The 15552-nt window shown below is 39.2% G+C and overlaps 1 protein-coding gene across 1 annotated transcript in view; it reads left to right on the forward strand.

Annotated features, from left to right (window-relative positions):
- Positions 1-210: 210 nt before the first annotated feature.
- Positions 211-15552, forward strand: part of SEPTIN7 (septin 7) — a 67092-nt gene continuing 51750 nt past the window's right edge. The window contains exons 1-2 of the mRNA XM_062179557.1: positions 211-289; positions 2572-2674. Coding sequence (XP_062035541.1) covers positions 2665-2674 — 10 coding nt within the window. The 5' untranslated portion in view covers positions 211-289; positions 2572-2664. The remainder of the gene's footprint in view (positions 290-2571; positions 2675-15552) is intronic.

Here is a 15552-nt window from a genome sequence, read left to right on the forward strand (position 1 = left end):
AAAAAATTAATTCCTTGGGTTTTATGTTACATAAAATTTTAATACTTTGAAATATGTAGAAAAAATATGCTCTCAATTTATTTGTAATTTACCTCTAATTTTTCGAGTTACATGTTAGTAACTTTCATGTTTTTCTCTTTTGCTATGTTCCAATGGATTTGTTTTACCTATTTGGACTGAACGTGTCATTACGATTCTTGGAATTTTTCATTTACTGTTCCTCTGTGGATTTGTTCTGTTGGAATCTGGAACACTGAAATGATGGACATGTGTTCACTACAAAGTAGCTGTGAGTATATTACATAATTTACAGTCTTTTTTTTCTAAGTTAACTTAAATTTAACTTAAAATTACATGAAATATGAGCAAAGGAAACTTTAAAATTGATACATAATTTTAGCTTTACTGTATCAGGCTTTCAAATATTTGACTTTAAAACAATATGGTCTGTCTTTTAATTGCTATTTTTAAAATTGGCTTTTCAATTTAATTGACTAAGCTTCTCAACAATTGGCTTAAAATTTCAAAAGGCAGAAATCATGCATGAACAATTTAGCTATATGTGTACTATGTGAAGAGTATAGATTTCTTTTGTTAAGTCTGAACTTATTTAAGTGATGGCTTGATCTCATGGGTTTTTCTAAAATGAGGATTTAAATGTGGCAGAAGTTTTAAGAGGAATATGTACTTCTTAGCACTATTTTGTCATTATATTTTGTTCCTTAAGACCTACTATCTCCAAGGTAAAATTAACCAGTAAGAGTACTCACTCAGATGATCTGAACTGTGGACAGGGTTTTTTTTTTTTTTTTTTTTTTTTTTTTCCTCTTTAAACCAATGAGTACGTTAAAAATCACACTTATTTACTACATCAGTTTGACAGTTAAATGTCTTGGCTGGCGCCATGGCTCACCAGGCTAATCCTCTGCCTGCGGCGCCGGCACCCCAGGTTCTAGTCCCAGTTGGGGCACCGGATTCTGTCCCGGTTGCTCCTCTTCCAGTCCAGCTCTCTGCTGTGGCCTGGGAAGGCAGTGGAGGATGTCCCAAGTACCTGGGCCGTGCACCTACATGGGAGACCAGGAGGAAGCACCTGGCTCCTGGCTTTGGACTGGCACAGCGCGCCGGCCGTAGTGGCCATTTGGGGGTGAACCAACGGAAGGAAGACCTTTCTGTCTGTCTCTCTCTCACTGTTTAACTGCCTGTCCAAAAAAAAGAAGAAAGTTAAATATCTTTGAATTACTCATAAAGCTATTGCTGAAGTCATCCAAAAAAGCAAATAGAAAATGGAATTATAATTTACCTGAATAAATTTATTTTCCCGAAGATGGAAACAGCAGGATCATGTGAAATTGGATAATTTCACATAATTGGATCTGACATCAACTTGAAAGATACTCTTTGCTGATTGACATTGATCATGAGAGACTTCAAAATTGCTTTTTTTTTTTTTTTAAAGGATTTATTTATTTCAAAGGCAGAGTTACAGAGAGGTAGAGTGAGAGAGAAAAAGAGGGGTCTTCTATCCACTGGTTCACTCCCCAGAGGGCCACAGTGGCCTGAGCTGCACCGTTCAGAAGCCAGGAGCCTCCTCTGCATCTCCCACATGGGTGTAGGGACCCATGAACTTGGGCCATCTTCTAATGCTTTCCCCGGCCATAGCAGAGAGCTGGTTCGGAAGTGCAGCAGCTGAGACTCGAAGTGGTGCCCATATGGTATGGCAGCACTGCAGGTGGAAGCTTTATCCTCTGTGCCACTGTGCCGACCCCCAAAGTTGCTTTTTCACTGAACATTTTGACTTCATTTCATGATTTAGAAGACAAATTTCAAGAAACTCCGTATGTGTGGTAGTGTGAGCAAAACAGGTAATTAAAAAGCCTTCTTAATGTAATTTTAAAGGAGTTCGAATTTTTTCCTTATGAAAAATCCTATTTGTTACTGTGCTATTTTGGTTGGTTGATCAAAACTATTGTTACTTACTGTCAATTGTAATTTTGCTCTGAGATTTCTTTGAATTTTATTTCATTTTCTTGGATTTTTAAAAAGATTTTATTTGTTTATTCGAAAGTCAGAGTTAGTGGGAGAGACAGAAATCTTTCATTTGCTGATTCACTCCACAAATGGCTGCAACAGCTGTGGCTGGACCAGGCTGAAGCCAGGAGCCAGAACTCCATCCAGATCTCTCATGTGGGTGGCAGGGGCCCAAGCACTTTGGGCCATCTTCTGCTTTCTCAGACACATTAGCAGGGAACTGGATTGGAAGTGGAGCTGATGGGACTCCAACTGGTGCCCAAATGGGATGCTGGTGTTGCAGATGATGGCTTAATCCACTGTGCCACAATGCTGGGGCCCCATTTTCTTAGATTTTTATTAATAAATATTGTATTATCTGGTCAACTTGTGTAATTAATTCTGTTCATTCTGTAATTAACTATTGCGTTTATTGGTAACACTATAAAAGCAATTTGTTTGCTATGGATGCCATTTTGTGTAATTTCCTAAAGTAGGTTGATAAAGGGAATTTGAAATGAGTTACAGATTAGTATTATAATACATGAATTTTATTTTTCTCAGCAACAGAAGAATCTTGAAGGCTATGTGGGATTCGCCAATCTTCCAAATCAAGTATACAGAAAATCAGTGAAGAGAGGATTTGAATTCACCCTTATGGTAGTAGGTAAGATGTGATTTCTCACCAAAGTAGAGTTTTGGTATGTTTTAGATTCAATCAACTCGGAATAAATTTAAGAAAATAATAGTCCAAATATCTGCCCTGGTCATAGGTTACATTTTCCCTTATTATGCAAACATTTTTAAATGTATGGAATAATGGAATTTATATATCTTTTTGCCTCTTTTGAAGATAGAAACTAAGTAAAAGTTTAGAAGCAGTGGGTGATGGTGTAGTAGAACACTGGAAAAGTTTTCTTCAGTTAGTAGTGCTTCAGAAGGAGATAGCATCTGGTGGTTATTTACTACTCTAAGATCATTTTGTTCCTTTGCTTATATAATGGAGTCATCTTATGAATTAAATACTTAAATAAGTATGTGCTCTGAATTTTAAAAAGAAAGATAGGGTGGACGATGATAATAATACAAATGACCCTGCTTGGAATTTCCTTCATTGAATAGGAGACCTGGAATGAGTGAAATATGACTTTCCTTGTTAGACTTTTTTTTTTTTTTTTAAAAAAGATTTATTTATTTGAAAGAGTTACACAGAGAGAGAAGGAAGAGAGAGAGAGAGGTCTTCCATCCACTGGTTCACTCCCCAGTTGGCCACAGCAGCTGGAGCTGTGCCATCTGAAGCCAAGGATCAGGAGCTTTTTCTGGGTCTCCCATGTGGGTACAGGGGCCAAGGACTTGGGCCATCTTCCACTGCTTTCCCAGGCCATAGCAGAGAGGTGGATTGGAAGTGGAGCAGCCGGGTTTGAACTGGTGCCCATATGGAATACAGGCACTGTAGGAGGTGGCTTAACCCACAACGCCACAGCGCCGGCCCCTCCCTGTTATACTCTTAAAGATTCTTTTTTTAAAGATTTATTTTTGTATTTGAAAGTCGGTTACACAGAGAGAGAAGGGGAGGCAGAGAGAGAGAGGTCTTCCATCCGCTGGCTTATTCCCCAATTGGACACAACAGCTGTAGCTGCACTGATCTGAAACTAGGAGCCAGGAGCTTCTTCCAGGTCTCCCATGTGGCTGCAGGGGCCCAAGGACTTGGGCCATCTTCTGCTGCTTTCCCTGGCCACAGCAGAGAGCTGGATCAGAAGTAGAGCAGCTGGGACTCGAATTGGCGCCCATATGGGATGCTGGCATTGCAGGTGGTGGCTTTACCCGTTATGCCACAGCACTGGCCCCAAAGATTATTTTGACCATGTTGTTAATATCACTATATATGAAGAAACACATTCTGTCACATTTTACATATTAGTAAGAATACTAATCTTACACAGAGCCTTCAATGACTGTATAACATTTTTACCTTATGTAGGCTGACTTTAGAACATAAGTCATGAGTATGATGTAACTTTGTTGTATTTCTTCATTGAAGGAAGTGAAAGGCAGGATAGTGATTTAACTATCCTTAAGAAAAAATGATTTTGATGATGGGTTTTTTAGACAGTACATAGTAATTTTTTGCTAATTATATTCCATCATCTCATATTTTGGTGCTGAGTTAGGTTAATTGGATTAGGTATGAAATACTCTGTCATTGAAGGGCAGAATGTTTTATTTATTGACCAGATTATTTTATCTGTTGATCAGTTTGTAGCTGTTTAGAGGTTGCATGCCTTGTAATTTCATACATGAGGGAGTATTTCAAAATGTTACAGGAAAAGTGGAATTAATATTTATTTTACTGCAGAAAAAAATCTGCATAGTTTTTTTTTCATATTATGTATTTTTGGAAACCTCTTGTAGTTAAAAAGTTTATAAATTTTATACATGATAGAGATGGTTAATTTGCATTTCTCTGGTTGAGTAGTATACCTGGTTTGCAAGCTGCTGCTGTGGAGCAGAGGTGGGTCTAGATAGATGAATAAAATAATGCAAAGCATACCTTTTCTTCTCTAGGTTAGTAGCTATATCATTATTTATGAAGAAACATATCTTAACCTTTACATTTATAGTTTTAATAATCTTAAAGAACAAATTGTAGCCAAATTTAGCTCTATTAAAAGAATTGTAATAATGAATATTAAAGAATAATTTCTTGAACAGATACTTAGAATAATATGTGGTGATCAAGATCAGATACATGACTTAAAATCTCTGTCATTTTCCCACATGAGAAATCTAATAGTAATCACACCTTGTTTTTAGAGGAAACATTCAGTCTCTAGATGTGTCTTATTTAATAATTTATTATGAAAAACAGCTTTTATTGGTTTTTTCTTCGTTGATAATAAGACTTCATTTGAGGATAAAGGAAACCAGGTGTTAAAATCCTTTTTCCCATTGTACTTTGAACCTTTAATTAGCACTATTTGTGTAGACTGGTTCAGTGCAGGTACTAAATTGAAAATGATTCATCTGCATAGTTGCAGGAGGACCTAACATATAGTAACTTTTAAGTAAGTATTTAATATGTTGATCTGTTTTTTCAGACTTTAGGCCGAATCTAGCAGCATTGTTTGCAAATCCAAGAACACTAAAGCCAACCTTGCTTTAATATTCTTGACTTTAAAACTGCAAGCTATTCCTAATGAGCTAAGTCCTCATTTTGAGATCTAAACTAAGGTAGGATAATTTTGGCTGTTATAACAGTTCTTGGTTTAAGACTTACACACTGCTCAAACTGAGGATCTATATCAGTGATTTCTTTGTGAAACTCTTTGTACCTTGTTGGAAAACCTTTATCCAATAACTGCCTCATAATAAATGTATTACTTGAGTGATTTTTTTGTGTCAAGGAGGGATGATACATATTTTGTATTTTCTCTCCTAGAAGAGCTTACAATTTATATGACAAAGCAAGCTACACATAAAATGATAAGTAACATTTCTAGCAAGTAAATATATATCCTTTGAATCATGTAAAAATAAGATTCATAGAGGTTTAAGAATAGAAGAGAGCTTACTCTTGGTTGGAGATGGTTACTGATTTATTTGGAAGATGAGGTATTGGGGTAGATTTTTGAAGAATAGAGTAGGGATAGAGATTAAGGGAGCAATCCAGTTGAGAAAATAGTAGTGAGTACTTAAATAACTTATGTGCCAGGTAATGTTTTAAATATTTTATGGCTATTAGCTCATGCAGTCCTTGCATAAACCCTATGAAATAGGAATTGTTGCTATCCCATTTTAGAGATGAAGAAACTAAGGCATAGAGAGATCAGATTACTTGCCCATGGTCACATTGGAAGCAAAACCAGTTTGTCTCTCATTTAGGCTGGTATGTTTTTGACTACCATGTAAAAGTTCATATGCGGATATTGAATATGGTAGAGGTCATCCAGTATGTATTGAACTTGTTTGAATTCAACTAGAAGCTCTGTTTTTCCTGAAAGATTGTGTGTGTGTGTGTGTGTGTAAGAGAGAGAGAGAGAGAATATGAAAACTAGAAAACTCAAATACTGTGTGTAGTTTTTCTACCTTTCCACAGGAAGGATTATCTGGACTAGAGTGGGTGTGAAGTGGGAGAAGTGAATTTGTTATTCCTCTAGTCATTTTCAGCTTTCATATACTTTATAGAATGAGCATCTCATCTTCCTGAATAGTAGTTGATAAAATAAATAAACCATTTTTATGTGCTCAAGAAAACAGTTACAGTCCCCTTAGGATCAGATTCCTAAGGTAGGACTTTACAGTTTAAAAATATGGCTGGAAAGATGAATTAGCCTAAATTTTGGAGACTCTGATTCACACAATGATAAGGAGATTGGAATTCTTGATTTTGAATTTTTTTTTTAAAAGATACCTCTCTGCCCCTTCCTCTGTCTTTTATGTAACTTTGCCTTTCAAATAAATAAATCTTAAAAAGAAAAAAAGATATGACTGCCAATTTGAGTCCCAGCTGCTCCACTTACAGTCCAGCTCCCTGCTGATGTGCCTGGGAAAGTAGTGGAGGCTACCCTAACAGCAAAAAAACAAAAACAAAAACAAAAAAAAACCAAAACAACAAAAAATTATAAAAGGGAGAGAGAGCTCTTCCATCTTCTGGTTGACTCCCCAGGTGACTGCAATGGTTAGTGCTGGGCCAGACTGCAGCCAGGAGCCGAGAGTGCTATGCTGGGAGGCTCTTGCCTATGTGGGTGCAAGGGCCCAAGGGCTTGGGTCATCCTTTGTTACTTTCCTAGTCAAATTAGCAAGGAGCTGGTTGGAAGTGGAGCAGCTGGGGCATGAATAGCATCTATATTGTATGCAGCTCTGCAGGCAGAAGCTTAACCTACAACACCAGCACCAGCCCCCATATTGTATATATTTGAAGTGCCATATTAACAGTTGGGGAAATATTATTTGGTTTTAAAGCTGATAGCCTCTTATTGGTCTGATAGGATAATGAATATTGTGTGTGTTTGTTTTTTTTTTTTAAGATTTAATTTATTTGAGAGGCAGAGCTGTGGACAGAGAGAGGAAGATACAGAGAGAGAGGTCTTCTGTCCACTGGTTCACTCCCTAAATGGCTACAATGGCTGGAGCTGGGCTGATCCGAAGCCAGGATCCAGGAGCTTCCTCTAGGTCTCCCACATGGGTGCAGGAGCCCAAACACTTGGGCCATCTTTCACTGCTTTCCCAGGCCATTAACAGGGAGCTGGATCAGAAGTAGAGTGGCTGGAACTCAAACAAGTACCCATATGATATCCAGGCAGCACAGGTGAAGGGTTAACTTACAATACCACAGCATTGACCCTGTATTTGTGTTTTTAAAGGTTTATTTATTTTGAAGGCAGAGTTACAGAGAAAGAGAGGAAACACAGAGAGAGATCTTCTATCCACTGATTCATTCCCCAAATGGCCACAATACCTGGGATTGGGCTGGGTGGAAACCATGAGCTTCTATTGAGTCTCCTGTGTGAGTGGCAGGGGCTCAAGTACTTTGGGCATCTTCCATAACTTTCCCAGGTGCATTAGCGGTGACCTGGATTGGAAGTGGAGCAGCTGAGAAATGAACCAATGCCTATATGGGATGCTGGTGTTGCTGGTGGTGGCTTAACCTGCTAGGCTGCTACTATGCCTGCCTTTCACTATTGTGTTTGAATTTTAATTTACAATTTTATTTTGCCAGTTTTGTAAAAGAACTCATTATTATTATTATGGTTTTGTGTTTCTTGTACACATTAAAAATCAGCCTTCTTTATTTAGTTTTATAAATCTTCCCATAATTTTATAAAATTTTCATTTTTATTTGAAAGTCACTCACACACACACAGACAACAGAGCGGTTTTCCATTTGCTGGTTCATTCTCCAAATGCTTGCAGCATGTAGGACTGGGCCAGGCTGAAGTCAAGGGCATGGAATTTCATTCAGATCTTACACCTGGCTGACAGGTACCCACAAACTTGAGCCATCATCTGTTGCTTCCAAGAATGTGGAAGGGTAGCTGTGGATATCCCAAGCTGCAATTTAACCGTGAGGCCAAAGGCACACCTCATGATCAGGATTGTTGCATGCTGGGTAAAAACACCAACTGTGACGCTGACATCCATTATGGATGCCAGTTTGGATCCCAGCTGCTCCAGTTCTGATCCAGCTCCCTGCTAATGTGCCTGGGCCCCTGCACCCATGTGGGAGACCCAGAGGAAGCTCCTTATAGACCTTTAGAATATTACGTGTTGGTTGTGGCAGATATTTAACATTAGTGAAATGAAGAGTCTTAGAGATTGTTCTTAATAGAAGTTGACAAGATTTCTCTCTCCGTTCATTTGAAAAAGAGAGATAGAGAACTCCCCTCCACTAATTAACTCCCTAAATGCATGTAAGCCCCAAATGCATGGGGCTAGAGCCAGGAATGCATTCTAGTTTCCCATGAGTGTAATAAGAACCCATTTGTTTGAGCCATTACTACTGCCTCCCAGGGTCTGTACTGGCTGAAAGCTGGAGTCAGGAGCTAGAGCCTAGCATCAAACCCAGCACTCTGATGTAGGTCATGGATATTTTAACTGCTAGACTAAATGCCTGCTTCCAACAGTAAGATTTTAATTTTCAGTCTGATATTTGATATATCCTGTTGTTTGCTTTTGGTGTTGAATTGCATTGTAATAGCAATTAGATTTAGTATCATTGGGCAGTGAACCATAGTTTTTCTTTGCACAGGCCATCATTATAAAGAATTTAGCTCTTACACACCTAACTTCATAAAATTTTAGTTTTAAGGAGAGAGAGCGATTGATGAATCCATTGATCTGCTATGTACTGGTTTAACCCCCAAGAGGTTTTAACAGCTGGGGCTGGGCCAGGATGAAGCAAGAGGCTGGCAGCTCCATTCAGGTCTCCCATGTGGGTGGTAGGAATTCAAGTACTTGAACCATTATCCACTGCTTCCCTGATGCACTTGCAGGAAACTGGATCAGAAAGGGAGTAACTGATATTAAAACCAGCACTCAGACAACGGATTGCAGGTGTCCCAAGCTGTGGCTTAACTCGCCACAATGCCCATTCCTAAATGAGCTAGATAGATTGCTGCAAGTCAGTCTTTCTTTGGCCCTTTTAATGAAAATTGTCTGGATTGTCTATGCTAGGTGCATGCATATTCCTGGGGATATTGAAATCTACATTTTGACAAACCACTTCTTATTCCCCACTCTAAAGTTGAAAGGGACTGTTGTACATGTATTTTAGTGTTTAGAGAAAATAGCTATATCTTTTTTTTTTCTTTTGACAGGCAGAGTGGATAGTGAGAGAGAGAGAGAGAGAGAGAATGGTCTTCCTTTTTGCCGTTGGTTCACCCTCCAATGGCCGCTGTGGCCGGCACATTGTGCTGATCCGAAGCCAGGAGCCAGGTGCTTCTCCTGGTCTCCCATGCGGGTGCAGGGCCCAAGGACTTGGGCCATGCTCCACTGCCTTCCCGGGCCATAGCAGAGAGCTGGCCTGGAAGAGGGGCAACCGGGATAGAATCCGGCGCCCCAACCGGGACTAGAACCTGGTGTGCTGGCGCCGCAAGGCGGAGGATTAGCCTGTTGAACCACGGCGCCGGCCGAAAATAGCTATATCTTTGAGGTATAGTTATATGACAGATACTAAGATGTGGCCTAGTGTGTAATGCCGCCACCTGCAGTGCTGGCGTCCCATATGGGTGCTAGTTTGAGTCCTGGCTGTTCTACTTCCTGTTCAGCTCTCTGCTATGGCCTGTGAATGCAGAGGACGATGGCCCAAGTGTTTGGGCCCCTGCATCTGCCTGGGAGACCCTGAAGAAGCTCCTGGCTCCTGCATTTGGATCAGTGCAGCTCCAGCTGTTGCAGCCATCTGAGGAGTAAACCAGTGGATGGAAGACCTCTCTTTCTCTGCCTCTCTGTACCTCTGCCTTTCAAATAAATAAACAGATAATTAAAAAAAAAAAAAGATGTGTGGGTTTAGGATTTTTTTTAGGTTTATTTTTATTTGAAAGAGTTACAGAAAGGGAGAGGCAGAGAGAGAGAGAGAAGTCTTCCATCTATTGGTTCACTTCCTAAAATGGCCATAATGGCCAGGGCTTAACTCAGACCAAAGCCATGATCTCAGAACGTCTTCCTGGTCTCCCACGTGGGTGCAGGGACCCAAGTATTTGGGCTATCTTCAACTGCTTTCCCAGGTACATTAGCAGGGAGCTGCATCGAGGGTGGAGCATCTGGGACTCCAACCGGCACCCATATGGGATGCTGGCCTTGCAAATGGTGGCTTAACCCGCTATGTCACAGTGCTGGCCCTAAGATATTATTATAAAAACACTTGCTATGAAATATTATTTTACTAAAAACTAATACAGAGGAGTAGATGGCATTTTAAAAAGTGAGAGATCACGATTTTTAAATTTTGATTTATTTACTTCCTCTTATAAATAACTGTAGTGCCATATTCATTTTTTAAATAAGATTTATTTATTTGAAAGGCAGAGTTATTTTTTATTTTTTAAAAATTTTTTTATTTAGTAAATATAAATTTCCAAAGTACAGTTTATGGATTACAGTGCCCCCCCCATAATTTCCCTCCCACTCGCACCCCTCCCATCTCCCGCTCCCTCTCCCATTCCATTCACATCAATATTCATTTTCAATTATCTTTATATACAGAAGATCGATTTAGTATATATTAAGCAAAGATTTCATCAGTTTGCACCCACACAGAAACACAAAGTATAAAATACTGTTCAGTACTAGTTATATCATTACTTCACATTGGACAACACATTAAAGACAGATCCCACATGAGAAATAAGTACACAGTGACTCCTGTTGTTGACTTAACAGTTTGACACCCTTGTTTATGGCGTCAGTAATCTTCCTAGGCTCTAGTCATGAGTTGCCAAGGCTATGGAAGCCTTTTGAGTTCGCCGACTTCGATCTTATTTAGACAAGGTCATAGTCAAGGTGGAAGTTCTCTCCTCCCTACAGAGAAAGGTAGAAAGGCAGAGTTATATATAGAGAAAGAGAGACAAAAAGAGATCTTTCACTCACTGGTTCACTTCCGAAATGGCCAAAATGACTAGGAACTGAACCAGGCAGAAGCCAGGAGCTTCATCCGGGTCTCTTACATGGGAGCAGGGGTCCAAACACCTGGGTCATCCTCTACTGCTTTCCCAGGCACAATTAGCAGGGAGCTGAATCAGAAGTAGAGCACCAAGGATTTGAACCAGTGCCCACATGGGATGCTGGCATTGCAGGTAGAGGCTTTACCTGCTGCACCACAGTGCCAGTCCCCATATTCATTTTTATTTACTTTCTTCACCTAATACCATGACAAGCATTTCCTCATGTCACACAGGTTTTTTAAAAGCTAATTTTCAAATGTGTGTATAATACTAGTTTTATGAGTGTATTATAATATACTCAGACTGTCTCCTGTTGAACCTGGAAGATTCTCCTAACCTATCCCATAGCCTTTATTAAAAATAGGATTGTGGTAGTTTTCTCTTTGTGTTTGATTCCCAGAAGTCAATGACATGATAAAGGATGTGAATAGAAAATGTCATACTGGCTGGCGCTGTGGCTCACTAGGCTAATCCTCCGCCTGCGGCGCCGGCACCCTGGGTTCTAGTCCCGGTTGGGGCACTGGATTCTGTCATGGTTGCTCCTTTTCAGTCCACCTCTCTGCTGTGACCCGGGAGTGCAGTGGAGGATGGCCCAAATCCTTGGGCCCTGCACCCGCATGGGAGACCAGGAGAAGCACCTGGCTTCTGGCTGTGGATCAGCGCAGTGCGCTGGCCACAGCGGCCATTAGGGGGTGAACCAACGGAAAAAGGAAGACCTTTCTCTGTCTGTCTCTCTCACTGTCCACTCTGCATGTCAAAAAAAAAAAAAAAAAAAAAAAAAAGAAAATGTCATACCAACTAATGCAGTTACCCCAAAGTGTGTGAATGCTATGTTTGTCTCATCCTTTAATATTGGGTGGTATTGTCTTTTAAATGCCAAATAAAGTAAAATGACATTGCTAATTCAATTTAGACAGAGCTTTTATACATCTTAATTCACATGTCTGATAATTGATTTGAAACTTTTATCTAACTTTTTATTAAATCACTAAAAATCACTAACAATTTGTTAAGTGGGAATGTTGTAGCTATGCACACTTAGGTATTTTTATAGAAATATCAGTGAGATAATCATTTATATGATCCACAGTCCCCCAACCACTAGTTCTTTTGGTATATATTTTGGTATTTTGGAATATAGGGATTTGGAAGAATCTATGAGTTATCTAGTTCAATTAAAGAGTGCCCAGTTCTGCTTTGGAAGCTTCTACTTAGCTCCCTTATAGAGAACGTGCTTCCTACTCCAGAAAAAACCAACAACCTTATTTCCTTCTATCCACTACTTTTCCAGTAGAATCATTTCTTTAGTATTCTATTTTACTGGCATTTCGTCTTTACTTACCTCTATGTATGTCAAGTGGAATTAATCTGCCTTGTTGCTTCATAGAGCTCTCCAATCTGATATTTCCCTAAAATCTCTACTTTTTCTAATTCAGACAATCCAAAACAAGCCCATTTCCTTCTAAATTAAAACTTTTATTTTCTTGCTGGCCACAACTAGAAGTTATAGGATAAGCCTTACTTTTTTCCAAGATACGAGAGACTAATGGTATCACAATAATACATGATTTTTAAAAAAGATTTATTTATTTATTTGAAAGACAGAATTACACAGAGAAAGGGGGAGAGGCAGAGAGAGAAAGAGAGAGAGGAGAGAGAGAGTCTTCCATCCACTGGTTCACTCCCCAGATGGACACAATGGCCAGCACTGGGCTAGGCTGAAGTCAGGAGCCAGGAGCTTCATCCAGATCTCCCATCTGGGTGCAGTAATCCAAGCACTTGGGCCATCTTCAGCTGCTTTCCCAAGCAATTAGTAGGCAGCTGGATCAGAAGTGGAGCAGCTGGGACTCGTAACGGCCGCCCATATGGGATTCTGGCTCTGCAGGCAGCGGCTTTACCTCACTACACAATGTGGCCCCAGTACTTGATTTTTAAGTCAGAATCTTCATTGACTAATCAGTTGGAATTTCAGGTAATAATGAGAATGATGTAGAGTTACATTCAGGGAGAGATCAAAAGCAATATCAAAACTGTTGATTTCAGCTCTTCATTTTGTTTATTTTTTTACAGTTTTATTTATTTATTTATTTGAAAGGCAGAGTGAGAGAGAGATCAGTCTTCCATTAGATGATTCACTCCCCAAATGCCTGCAGTAGCTGGGACTGAACCAAGTCAAAGCCAAGATCCTGGAACTAGGATCTAGGTCTCTCTTGTGAATGACAAGGACTCAAGTACTTGAGCCTTCATCTGCTGCCTTCTGGTGTGTACATGAGCAGGAAGCTGGAATCAGATGCAGAGATAAGTCTTTTTTTTTTTTTTTTAAGATTGATTTATTTAAAAGTCAGAAATAGAAGGAGCGAGAGAGAGAGAGAGAGAGAGAGAAAGTGATCATCCATCCACTGATTCACTCCCCAAATGGCCACAATGGCCATGGATTGGCCAGACTGAAGCCAGGATCCAGGAGACTTGTTTGTCTCCTACTTGGGTGCAGAGGCCTAAGTACTTGGGCCACCCTCCACTGCTTTCCCAGGCATGTTAGTAATGAACGGGATTGGAAGTGGAGCAGCTGGGACTCAAACCAGCGCCTACATGGGATGCTGGTATTGCAGGCAGAGGCTTAACCTATTTCATAGCACCAGCCTCCAGAGCTGGGTCTTGAAACCTGGAACTCTGATATGGGATGTGAATCTCGCAAGTGGAAGCCTAATCACTGAGCCACAGCACCCACCCCAATTTTCAGTTTAGCAGAAGAACTTACGTATTTCTTATGAAAGCTTGCAGGCGGTAGCCTGAGTTGGGTGGTATATTTCACCTCACATTTATGGTCATCCATTTTTTATAAAGAAAATTTTCCAGGTAGACAGATATTTTTCTAGGAACATGAAAATTAAAAAATTCAGCTATCGACTCAGACTGGTCTGTATCAAGAATATTTTTATCTCTGAAAATACCAAGAAAGATCAGGACCTCCCAACATTACACATGTAGCAGTTGAAAACTGCTTGACTTGGCAGATGAAGTAATTATTGAGTGACTGGTTGGAATGTTTCCTACACAGCACAATTATTACTTAACTTTTATAGAGCTGGTAGCAATTACTATAATTTAAATAAGTTAAGTTTACTTAACTTTTAAGATCATTGCAGAGCCAAGTCATAGAGAACTTGTTTAGCTTGTATTTTAGTATTAACATTTTTGTATGTAATAGGATACTGTGATAGATTTTGAGGAGATGAAATAGTCTTATAGCAAATCCCAGACCACATATGTTTGGAACACCTTGAAAATAATTAGTATCTAGTATCATTGAAACTGTTCTTGATAGATTAATTCTTTGCCACATTAGCATATTAAGAAGCAAAACAAAGAATATCATCGTTCCTTGGCAATACATCTTTTATCTTACTCATGTGTGATATCATCTTCATTTCACTGCCAGATTTAAAGAAATAATAAATGTTTACTTTTTAAATTTCCTACTCATTACTACTTACATTTTTGCTTGTCCCCTTAAAGCAAAAACTTCTTTAACTGAATGCCAGTAAAAGGCTTTCTGGTTGTCTGTTAATCACATTTTCTTTAACCTCTTAATTTGACATTGGTGCCCTACCTCCTACCTTTTAAAAAATTCTTCCTCACTTTTTATAATACTGCCCACTGGTTTGCCTGGTTGTTTCGAAGCCTACTTTTTTTTTTTTAACTTTTATTTAATAAATATAAATTTTGAAAATACAACTTTTGGATTATAGCGGTTTTTCCCCCATAACCTCACTTGCCTCCCACAAACCATCCCATCTCCTGCTCCCTCTTCCGTTCCATTCTTCATTAAAATTCATTTTTAATTTTCTTTGTATACAGAAGATCAACTTAGTATAAAGATTTCAACAGTTTGTACCCACACAGACACACAAAGTATAAAGTTTGAATACTAGTTTTACTGTTAATTCGCATAGTACAACACATTAAGGACAGGGATCCTACATGGGGAGTAAGTGCATAGTGACTCCCGTTGTTGATTTAACAATTATTTTTTATTTATTATTTAACACTCTCATTTATGACGTCAGTAATCACCCAAGGCTCTTGTCATGAGCTGCCAAGGCTATGGAAGCCTCTTGAGTTCACAGACTCTGACCTTATTTAGAAAAGGCCATAATCAAAGTAGAAGTTCTCTCCTCCCTTCAGAGAAAGGTACCTCCTTCTTTGATGGCCCGTTCTTTCCGCTGGTATTTCACTCACAGAGATCTTTCATTTAGGGTTTTTTTTTTTTTTTTTTTTTTTTTTTTTTTTTTTTTTTTTGCCACAGTGTCTTGGCTTTCCATGCCTGAGAAACTCTCATGGACTTTTTAGCTAGATCTGAAAACTTTAAGGACTGAATCTGAGGCCA

This window comes from Lepus europaeus, chromosome 20, assembly GCF_033115175.1.
Source record: "Lepus europaeus isolate LE1 chromosome 20, mLepTim1.pri, whole genome shotgun sequence".
Classification (NCBI taxonomy): Eukaryota; Metazoa; Chordata; class Mammalia; order Lagomorpha; family Leporidae; genus Lepus; species Lepus europaeus.